The sequence below is a fragment of the Diabrotica virgifera genome, chromosome 1 (genome assembly GCF_917563875.1).
Source record: "Diabrotica virgifera virgifera chromosome 1, PGI_DIABVI_V3a".
Lineage (NCBI taxonomy): Eukaryota > Metazoa > Arthropoda > Insecta > Coleoptera > Chrysomelidae > Diabrotica > Diabrotica virgifera.
In genome coordinates, this window is record NC_065443.1 from 313,923,095 (window position 1) to 313,935,347 (window position 12,253).

Below are 12,253 nucleotides of genomic sequence, written 5' to 3' on the forward strand. Positions count from 1 at the left end.
GTTACTAATTGAAAAGTCAATAGAATATAATAAGCCCATTGTCCTAGCATTCGTGGATTTTCATAGAGCTTTTGACACGATAGAGCTGGATAGCATTTTAGAAGCTCTAAATGAATGCCGTATTGACTATCGTTACAGTACACTCATCTATAATATTTATAAAGGGGCAACAATGAGTGTTAAATTACATGATAAAATCAATCAAATAAGCATAGAACGCGGCGTAAGACAAGGCGACACACTCTCGCCAAAACTATTCATAACTATTCTGGAATATGCCTTCAAGATGCTCAAGTGGGACAATAAAGGGATCACAATAGATGGAGAAAAGTTAATAGTCCAGGGCGCATCTGTTTTGAGATGGACGTTGAGAGGTGACTTAATTTTTTTTGCAGAAATTACTTGAAAATAACTCAAATTATAATATTTGAGTTATCCTCCCACTCAAAATGGTCCGGAACATTGTTTAAATAATCAAAATGTCAAAATATGAAGGAAAAATTCTATTTTTTTATTGGTTTTTTGATTATAACTTTAAAACTGTTCATTTCTGAGAAAAGTTGTACTAACATAAAAGTTGCGTAATTAAATTTCCTACAATGTAGAATTCGTTAAAAATTTAAAAAATAGTCACCCTTGTTGCAAAATACAATAATTGCGAAAAAAACCATACAAAAAAAAGTATTCGCATTTTACGTTTTTCAACCATTTTTGCTACACTAAGGACCTTCATATTTTACCAAGGAAAACTTTATGATATATTAAAACAACGCTGTAAATTTCATTAAGATCGGTTTAATAGATTTTGCATAATAAATTTTCCAATCCAGGTTTCGCAAAAAAAAAATCACTTTTTTAAATGTTGCAGGACTGAAAATAAAGCAGATAGCAAGTTGAATTTTTTTTTATTATAGAAGTGTACTATACCTTTCATTTACAATTTGCAAAATTAAAATCGATTAATTACCACGGCGTCAGGAATTTTTTTAAATTAACATTAATTTTTGGTGCTACGCGCAGGACAGTGGTGTTCGATTCACACAAGTTGATTCCATCAAAATTTCTTCCAATCTTTATCTAATATATTATTTTCTTACTCTACATTTTGTTGTATTTTAATATTTTAATTCCACAAAAATCAAACGAATTTTATTATTGTTTGTGAAATACTGTTTAAACAAATATTGTTTAAACAGAAAGTTTTTGCTAAAAAAAGTGTTATTTCAAAGGATAGAGTATGTGTTTTTATTTTGCAATAAACAAATTTATTTATTTATATCGAAATGTAATAAAAATTAAAATGTATCAATCATTATCAAAGGTCATTGGAATGCCCAATCAGAGCAAACTATCCGTTGTCCTGCGCGTAGCACCAATAATTTATGTTTATTTAAAAACATTCCTGACGCCGTGGTAGTTAATCGATTTTAGTTTTGCAAATTGCAAATGAACAGTATACTTCTATAAGCAAAAAAAAACTCAACTTGCTATCTGCTTTATTTTCAGTCCTGTAACATTTTGAAAAAATGAATTTTTTTTGCGAAAGCTGGATTGCAAAATTTATTTTGCAAAATATATTAAACCGATCTTAACGAAATTTACAGTATTGTTTTAATGTATAATACTTGTTTTTGTATGTTTTTTTTTTTGCAATTATTGCTATTTTGCAACAAGGGTGACTATTTTTTAAATTTTTAACCGATTATATAATATTGTAGGAAATTTAATTACACAACTTTTATGTCAAAAGAACTTTTCTCGGAAATGAATACTTTTAAAGTTATAATCAAAAAACCAAGAAAAAAATCGAATTTTTCCTTCATTTTTTGACATTTTAATTATTTAAACAATGTTCCGGACCTTTTTAAGAGGGAGGATAACTCAAATATTACTATTTGAGTTATTTTTAAGCAATTTCTGCAAAAAAATTTGAGTCACCTCTCAACGTCCAAATGTACTAATATTTTTACAGATGCGCCCTGGTCTATAAATCATCTTCGTTTTGCAGATGACATAGTCCTTATAACTGATGACCTAGGAGAAGTAAAAGAAATGCTAAATGAGTTAGACGCTATCTGCTGGAAAATAGGCCTGAAAATGAACTTTCCTAAAACTAAATTTTTATGACTAATGTGATTCCTAGCGGACAGCTGATTATACATAAACAAGAAGTAAAACTAGTAGAAAAGTACATTTACTTGGGTCATGAAATTAGAATTGGCAGAGATAACCAAACATGCGAAATAAAAGAAGATTAACTCTTGCTTGGGCAGCCTACGGAGAACTGAGAGACATATTTAGGAGCAGTATACCGATCGGTTTGAAAAGACAAGTGTTTGATCAATGTGTGCTGCCAGTAATGACATATGGAGCAGATACACTGACTCTAACCAAGGCAACAACGTCGAAAATGCGGGTCGCTCAAAGGCGTATGGAAAGATCCTTGCTGGGTGTAACCTTACGGGATAAAATAAGAAATAAAGATCTCAGACAAAGAACCGGTATCGCAGATGTTATAGAACGTATCACCAGGCTTAAATGGAACTGGACAGGATACGTCGCCAGGCTGAAAAATTTAGGTACATTCCATGTCAAATCACTCAGGCAAAAAATTTTGGATTTCCGATTTGTCTGAAAATTGGTATATAGCTTCTGCGGGACGTAAAAATAAGATATTTAAAGTCAAAAAATCTTCTTCTTCTTTTTTTCTCAAAATGTTATTTTATGCGATTTTACAGTGATTTGGTGTTTATTTAAACAAATTTGCATTTTCTGTCGTAAAGTATCAATGAAAAACATAATATTTTAATAGAAAGAACTCAAAAATGTCATTATATGGCATTATAACAAGTTATTTTGAACCAAAACAAGTTTTTGATCAAATTTTATAGTGTAAAAAACGTTAAAATACCGTTTTTTACATTTTCCTCCATTTCCAAAATATGTTATCATCGATTTGGCTGAAAATTTGCCCACAGATAGCCAAAAGATAGGACTTTAAGTGGTTAGAAGGATTTGAATTATATTATAATACCAAAAAAGTTACATGCAGTAATATCAGACTCAAAAGTATATATTAGTCCAGTCGGGATAGCATTTGACCTTGAATGCCGAGCTGCCCAAAATTTTATTTTTCTGATCTTTAGGGGAGTCAATAGTAGCCTAAATTTAAAATCACGAATGAATTCCTCCGTTACGTTAGCCGCCATCTTGATTTTAAAGGAGAACCTTTTTTGCTCAATATCTCCGCCATTTTTAACTTTTCGACAAAAATGGTAGGAACTGAAATTGTTCCAAATAAATCGTATTTACAATTATTACAATTTCTTTTTAACAATTTTTGTCGTGAGGTCGATATTTTCGAGTTAATTGTACTTACAGTAGACGCCTATATTTTTGACTATAATATTGCATTTAACTTTTTTGGTATTGTAATATAATTCAAATCCTTCTCACCACTTAAAGTCCTATGTTTTGTCTATCTGTGGGCAAATTTTCAGCCAAATCGATTATGATGTATTTTGGGAATGGAGAAAAATGTAAAAAACGGTATTTTAACGTTTTCTACACTATAAAATTTAATCAAAAGCTTGTTTTGAATCAAAGTAACTTGTTATAATGCCATATAATGACATTTTTGAGCCCCTTCTATTAAAATATTATGTTTTCCATTGATACTTTACGATAGAAAATGCAAATTTGTATAAATAAACACCAAATCACTGTAAAATCGCATAAAATAACATTTTGAGAAAAAAAGAAGAAGAAGATTTTTTGACCTTAAATATCTTATTTTTACGTCCCGCAGAAGCTATATACCAATTTTCAGACAAATCGGAGGTCCAAAATTTTTTTTGCTCCAAAATTGAGTGATTTGAAATGGCCCGTGACCCTTTAACATGGACACGAAAGCTGATGGAATGAAGACCAAGAGAAGATAAACGCACTAGAGGAAGGCCGCCTACACGATGGACAGATGATATCAGGCGGATTAGTAAAAACTGGCAACAATCAGCACAAAACCGTGAAGTGTGGAAACAATTGGGGGAGACTTATATCCAGCAGTGGACGTGAATCGGTTGGATGATGATGATGATGATTATAATTATAATGGTTGATCATTAATAGTGAAGAATGGAAAAACATAACAAAACATCAGAAATAATAAACGAAGTAAAAATATCAAAGGGATTGTGACGATAATATAATTTTATCATCTAGAGTACGCCAATTAATTAGTATTAAGCAAAACGTGTTTTTATACCGTCTCTGACGGTATAAAAGACGGAAAGAAAGCCATTTGATTATTATCGGTGCGTTGAACGGAGAATAATCAACAAGGTATAATAGGTGAGTTAAGTATACCCCGACCATATTCCGAAACCTTCACAACCCCTTCGTCTTGGCGAGCTGAGCGATTTCGACGGTTCACAAACCCCATCCCTTACGAGAGCTGATCGTAGATCCACAACATCGTTCTGTTTTGTTGGAAGGTAGCACACATTATGCAGCCATAAGTTTCTTTAACAAATTGCCAATAGATATACAAATGAATTTACATCAGCCAAACTTTCGGAGGTGTGTACATCAATATATTTGTGAGCTAGAGCCATATTCTAAAAATAACATTTAAGTATGTTTTGTCATATTTATTAATTTATATACTTTTGTATGTCTGTAACTTTGACTTGTTTCATACATGTACTTTGTACAATGTCGCATGTGATGAATAAATTTGACTTGACTTGACTTGACTTGATCGTCGTTTAGTATCATTCATTCATGTATCTAATATCGTAGAATAGGCTGGTTTTCGCGCGAGTCGATCTACAATAGATCATGTTTTCTCCATTACTCAGATAATTGAAAAGAAAGATGCTCGTGGCAAAGAAGTCCATCTGATGTTTGTAGACCTTAGAAAAGCATATGAAAGTGTCCCGCTGGTTAAATTATGGGAGGCACTGGAGAAAACAAATGTAAATATAGAATTGGTTGAAGCCGTAAAACCTTGTACTACCAACAAGCAACAAGAATTAAAACGGGAAATCTCATAACACGTGGATTCACAGTAACTAAAGGACTAAGGCAGGGATGCTGTATCTCACCAACGCTATTCAATATATACCTCGAAGCAGCACTCAACAAATGGAAGAAAAAATGTACGAATATGGGCATACCACTAACGGACTCAACTTTGTACACGCTGTGCCTTGCGGATGACCAGATGATCATCGCACAGGACTCCGAAGATATTAGTTACATGATGCGAAAACTATTAGAAGAGTATACAGAGTGCGGTTTAGAAGTGAATATGGAGAAAACTGAATACATGAGTATCGGAGGAGACCAACAAAGCCTCCGGAGTAGAGGAAAATCAAAAAATAAAATTATGTGAAGCTATTATGTGAAAATTAGATGCAGATATTAAGGAACGAAATATACAGGGAAGGAAAGGCATATCCTTACTGAACAGCGTACTGTGGGATAAAAACATCTCTAAGGAAAATAAAAGAAGAATTTATAACACCACAATAAAAAGCATCACAACATATGGATGCGAAGTTTGGCCCCTAAAAGACAGAACAGAGAAAATGCTTAGAGCAACAGAAATGGACTTATGGCGCCGTTCGGCGGGAATATCTACACGCGACAGAATAACAAACGAGAGAGTCCGAGAAATCATGGGGGTTACACATACTTTTGTTGACGACATTAGGACGAAACAACTCAGCTGGTACGAACACGTAAGGAGAATGCCGGAGAATAGAATACCAAGACAGATCCTCGAATGTCAACCAAGAGGAAGGCGCAGACCAGGAAGGCCCAGAAGAAGTTAGAGAGAAGGAGTTGATAGAGAAATCAGGGACAGAGAACTCGAGGACGATCTATGGACCAGAATAAGTGTGAGAGAAGGAGTTGATAGAGAAATCAGGGACAGAGAACTCGAGGACGATCTATGGAATGACAGAACGAGATGGAGATTGGAAATCGGAAGACGTCGAAGAACGTTGTGAACCGATATTATATATATATCAAATATCGTCACATCGGCCCGAGGTTTACGAAAGTCCGATATGTAGATTGTAGTTAACAAGTAATTAACGCTAATTATACTTTATCTTTTGTATGTTTTGGCTTCAAAATAAATATCTTAAAAAAAACGAATATTGTCTCCCACTGAATTTGTTACCGGATATCATCATATTGGCGACCGAGCAGGGAAGTGGAATATATGTTAATACTCTGGGCTAATTAGCAAAATACAAGGAAAAGTTATTTACCAGCAATTTTATTGCTGGAATCGAATCTTATTATTGTATGTATTAATAATATAGGTATGCAAAGTCCGCAGATAGTGTGCTACTTTTTTTATAAACAAAATGGCGCCCGAAAATCGTGTTTTTTTCAATTTTTGCTCTATAACTCCAAAGATTTTAACTTTACACCAAAAACACCCAAATAAAAATTCACCGCAATTAAACTCTGCATAGAGACGTGTTTTTCCCGATTCATTTCGACGAAAACTTTCCCCGGAAAAAGCGGGTTTTTCCAACACAATCTTTAATGTTCAACTAAAATTTTAGATAAGTAATTGTTAATCAGTAATTAAATAACTTGGTAATGTAAAAGCCCTTTTCGTATAGATTTTAATTCCAGAAGCCGATGGAAATTGAATGAACAATTTAGCAACAATTGAATTGTTAATTAAAAATTTACGGTCGCTATAATAACGACAATAATTATGGTGCATAAAATAACTATGATTTTTTTATAAAAATACACTGTACCTATCTAATGTACTTTACAGAATTAAAATTGGAATATTTAAGCGGCCTAAGGAATATTTTAAATTTATAAACAATATTTTGGCTTATAAACAAATAGAATATCTCGGGAAATACTAAACTAAATTAAATCGTGAAAAAGGCATTCGAAAATCAGCGGCAGGACGCTTCTTTTAAAAGAAAAACGTTTAATTATTACGAGTGGTTCCTGCGATACTATCGATCAAAGTTGACCGAAATTTCAGGCAAAGATATAAACAATAGGATCATAATTTTCAAACCATCACCTTTTTGTTTTTGTCCTTTTTCTCCACACCAATTTTCATATCTTTAAAATACTTATAACATATATTATTATAATAAAAACTATCGATAATACGTGTGAAAATTGCCAAAAATAGCAAAATTCCAATCAAAAATTTGGTTGGAGAAAATGTAATCCTCAAAGTTCAAAATCGGTGTACGTTAAAAAATGCATTTTCTGGGCTTCCCATGGAGCAATTTCCTTCAATCTTTTTTTGTTCCATAATAACTCGAGTAGAGCCATCGAACTAACGCATTATGAAATGTCAAACTTGCTTTTGTTTTGTTATAATAGCTTAATTTATTTATAAGAACAGAAAACTATATATTTTTTCCAGTTGTAGGCTTTTTTTTTTAGATAAACCTACTGCAAGTGTACCTTTTAAAGTTAAAAACATAAATATTCTCATTTTAAAAGCTGTATAATTATTTAAACAATTTTTATTTAAACAAATTAAAATTTTGTGTTATAATAAATAAATAAATTTATTATAACAAAAAAAGCAAGTTTGACATTTAATAATGAGTAAGTTCGATGGCTCTACTCGAGTTACTTGGGAACAAAAAAAGAATGAAGGAATTTGCTCCATGGGAAGCCGAGAAAATGCATTTTTTTTAACGTATACCGATTTTGAACTTTGAGTGTTACATTTTCTCCAACCTAATTTTTGATTGGAATTTTGCTATTTTTGGCAATTTTCACACGTATTATCGATGGTTTTTATTATAATAATGTATGTTATGAGTATTTTAAGGATATGAAAATTGGTGTGGAGAAAGAGGACAAAATAAAAAGGCGATGGTTTGAAAATTATGATCCTATTGTTTATATCTTTGTCGTAAATTCCGGTCAACTTTGACCGATTGTATCTGAGGAACTACTCATCATAATTAAACGTTTTTTTCTTTTAAAAGGAGCATCCTGCCGCTGTTTTTCTATTACCGCTTTTACAATTTAATTTAGTTTAATATTTCCCGAGATATTCTATTTATTTATAAGCCAAAAAATTCTTTATAATTTTAAAATATTCCTGAGACCGCTTAAATAGTCCAATTTCAATTCTGTAAAGTACATTAGATAGGTATAGTGCCTTTTTATGAAAAAATCATAGTTATTCTTATGCGCCTTAATTATTGTCGTTATTATAGCGACCGTAAATTTTTAATTAAAAATTCAATTGTTGCTAAACGGTTCATTCAATTTCCATCGGCTTCTGGAATTATAATTTATACAAAAGGGGCTTTTATATTACCAAGTTATTTAATTATTGATTAACAATTATTACTTATCTAAAATTTTAGTTGGAAATTAAAGATTTTGTTGGAAAAACACGCTTTTTCCGGGGAAAGTTTTCGTCAAAGTGAATCAGGAAAAACACGACTCTATGCAGAATTTAATTGCGGTGAATTTTTATTTGAGTATTTTTGGTGTAAAATTAAAATCTTTGGAGTTATAGAGCAAAAATTGAAAAAAAAAACACGAGTTTCGGGCGTCATTTTGTTTATAAAAAAAGTAGCACACTATCTGCGGACTTTGCATACCTATATTATTAATATATACCATCATAAGATTCGATTCCAGCAATAAAATTGCTGGTAAATAACTTTTCCCAAAAATGGCCTATTCTCCGATAATCAGCCCAGACTATAAGGAAATTAAAGGAAGAGTATGAGCTATGGGGACTCAAGATAAATATGTGTATAAGGTATCTCAAGATAAAGACCGAATACTTATGAATTGGATCCGATGTTGCAGATTTGAACTTAGGTTTAAGAGAGACTGAGTGAATGAAGTGAGTTGATTGGATAACTAGATAGAAGGTATAATGTACTCGGTCAGACCAGGGTAGCCTTCAACGAGCCGAATGTAGCTCAACGTAGCTCGATTGTATACATGAAACTGGGCTCAAACCAACTGCTTGTCCTGAATTTTAAGGCTACAGTTAGACAAGCGACAATTTACGGCGCCGTAAGAGCAGTAAAATGAAGCGCGAAAATGGGTCCCACGGTGAGTGTAGTAGATGGCCAGACTGAGCTGTAAAATATCGCGCAGCAACATCGCACGGGCCCATCTTCGGCGTCGTGTCGCAAACCAATGGACCTGGGTCCAAATTTGTAGCTCATCTAGCAAAAACAACGACCAAAACACTGTATTTACATCTCGCGACACGCCGTAATTTACATCCCCGTCTGGCCATGCTTTTTATTGCAGCTACTGCCGCTTCATGTTACTGCGCTTACTGCTTTTACAGCGCCGTAAATTATCGCTTGTCTCATGGCTACAGATTCCTTGAGCTTCCTTAGTGTGATCGAGATGGCTATGAGGCATTAGTGATGTTGAAAAAGTAACTATTCGTTACAAAGTACTCGTTACTTACGAATACCGAAAGTAACGATTATTATACAGAGAGGTAAATCGTTACTTTGATTACTCTGAATACTTCGTACCAATCGTATCAGAGCGAGTACCTATTTTGAGTATTGTATCTACAATCGGTTGATATCAATCTGAGTCGGACCGGTATTTCACGAGTGTTCGGTATCAGTACAGTTAACCAAAATTTTATCTATGAAGGGCGAAGGCTATGAAGAGTTTTACAGGATTACAGGGTGCTGAGAAGTAGCTGAAACAGAGGGAGGTATATCATTTAACAAAGCTTGCACCCAGAACAGATGTCTATACGATTTGTCAAGGTAGATAATTCACAGAATTTTACAGATGTTAGTTTCTTTGAAAATAAAAATGCAACACATTAGATTTTAATAATAAATACACACTATTCTTATCAGGCCTAAAAAAAATAGATTAGATTGACCGGAAAATATGTAGAAATAATAATATTTCTAGACTATGATCATCAACTTTAATTTTACATGTAGGTATGACATTGTTTTTATTAGACCAGGCATTTAACACTAAAAACACAGGAATAAATCTATTTTTAAATATAGTAGGTACATAGAGACTTGCAACTTTTTGCATTGTATTTAGGATTAGGATATTATGTCTGGAAAAGTCTGCGATAGAAAAATAGGTACAAATGCATTATTACATTCTAAAGAGTATAAAATGCATCGAAAAATGCATAAAAATGTTAAAATCAGTATATTAAGAGCCAGATTTTCTCATTTCGGGGTATTTGGGGTCACTGAACACGAATATGCAATCAGAAGCGACCTCCGAAGCACCTGGGTGCCCAGGGTTACTGCTAAAGTACGTTATCTAGAGTTTCGAGGGTTTGTTTTTGGCACTTAATTGATGCAAACAGATTACTCGAGAGTACTGATATTGTGGAGCAGAAATGACAGGACAATTACATATCATTTAATTTCTATCCATTAAATAGATCGGTGAAGGTCGTTGTTATATCGGACCTTACACTTATACGAAATATTGAGAAATGCGATTCTCGATATGATTACCGGTCCTCAAATACAATAGTAATCAAAATATCCTACTAATACAAAATATGTACTGAGAAATGCGATTCTCCATATGATTACCGGTACTCAAATACAAAAGCAACAAAAGTAATCAAAGTAATCAAAGTAACGAATACTGTAAATTATTACTTTATACAAAAGTAATGATTTGTAACGAATACTCGAAAGTAACTATAATCAACATCACTATGAGGCATGAGTGTGAAGAAAAAAATACGATGTCCGGTTATCGGAGACCAAGACCAAGACCACTAACTTAAAAATCGGTATTTGAGATGCACAAAGTATGTTCCAAACAAGAAAAACTGCAAATAGAATACAAGAAATACAGTTAATTGACAGTCAGTGAAGTTGGTTAGTCAGGAAGTAAGATGGCCAAAGGATGGAAGATCTAAAGTATCTGATATCGAGATTTTATTTTCTCAAGATAACAGTGGATAAAATCAAAATTCACTTAAATCAATTAAATTAATTTAAACTGTATCAATTGTATACTCCGACAATGAGAAGCGAAGAAGATCAAATAGATCAATTCTATACAGGCATGCAGAAGGCTCCTAAAAATACAAAAAGAAGATAAATATTACTTTTAATGAGACGTAGAAAGAAGAAGACGTAGCAGATAGTTTCGGCATCTTAACATTTTAACTACATAATATGGACAGCAATAGACAAAGATTAAGATAAGTCGCACCAATCGCTAAAATAAATACCACTTTTCTTATACATATTTTTGATCAACATATTTTGTGTTAATTAAATTGTCTGTGTAATTATTACTTACCAATTGTCACATTGGCATCTCCAGCTCCGTTCAGAGGTAGTACCAAGATCTTACCATCCATGACGTATTTTCCCAAAATGACAATTTGAGGGCACTTAAAGACTATTTTAACAGATTGTTTTTTTAAATCAACCCTAAAAATAAAAAAATGTGTATCTATTTATTTTGTACCTATTATCTGTGGTTAGTTTTAAGTATAGAATATACCTAGAAAAGAACTAGAGTATTTTGGGTATTCTGTAGTTTACTCTTATCCATACATGCAAATGCATATGACAGGTAAAGGAGAATCAACCAATAACAGAGATTCTGGAAAATAAAGACCCCGAAACTCAAAAGAAATAAAGAGATAGTTGACTGAATATGAAGAACATGAAGAGAGAACACCAGGAGACTAGTGGAAACTAATAAGTATAACAAATAACTGCAGCAAAATCGATGCTAAGAACTACAGAAAGGAAACATGACCAATGGTTTGATGATGAGTGTAAAGTAGCAATTGAAGAACGAAATGAAGCACATAAAATATATTTGACCAGACGAACTAGAAGAAGAAAAATGGTATTTGGAATTAAAAGAAACCTTTAATATACATATAATAGTAGGATACAAAAACTTAATGCAATAACGATCAATCTTCTATACGCTGATACAAACATAGTAGAAAAAATGCAAAAACTAATAGACATTTGAGAAAAAGAGATACAGAACTTAAAAATGGAAATGAATCTCAATAGAACAAAACCTCTGATAATAAATGAAAATGAGAAAAAAGAAGGAAATACCAATGTAACAGTAAAGGAACAAGTAATAGAACAATTATCTACTTTTGAATATTTGGGAAATATAATAACAGATGATGGGACAACGGACACGGCAATAAGTAATAAACTGAAGAAGGCTACTAACGTGTATTACTCAATAAATAATATAATCT

The 12,253-nt window shown here is 32.6% G+C and overlaps 1 protein-coding gene across 4 annotated transcripts in view; it reads right to left on the reverse strand.

The window, feature by feature from the left end:
- The window catches only part of LOC126886344 (circadian clock-controlled protein daywake-like), a 90,040-nt gene that overhangs the window by 49,515 nt on the left and 28,272 nt on the right, over positions 1–12,253 (reverse strand). For all 4 annotated transcript variants that reach the window (XM_050653241.1, XM_050653225.1, XM_050653239.1 and 1 more), the window contains exon 3: positions 11,317–11,450. In XM_050653241.1, the coding sequence (XP_050509198.1) occupies positions 11,317–11,450 (134 nt within the window). The remainder of the gene's footprint in view (positions 1–11,316; positions 11,451–12,253) is intronic.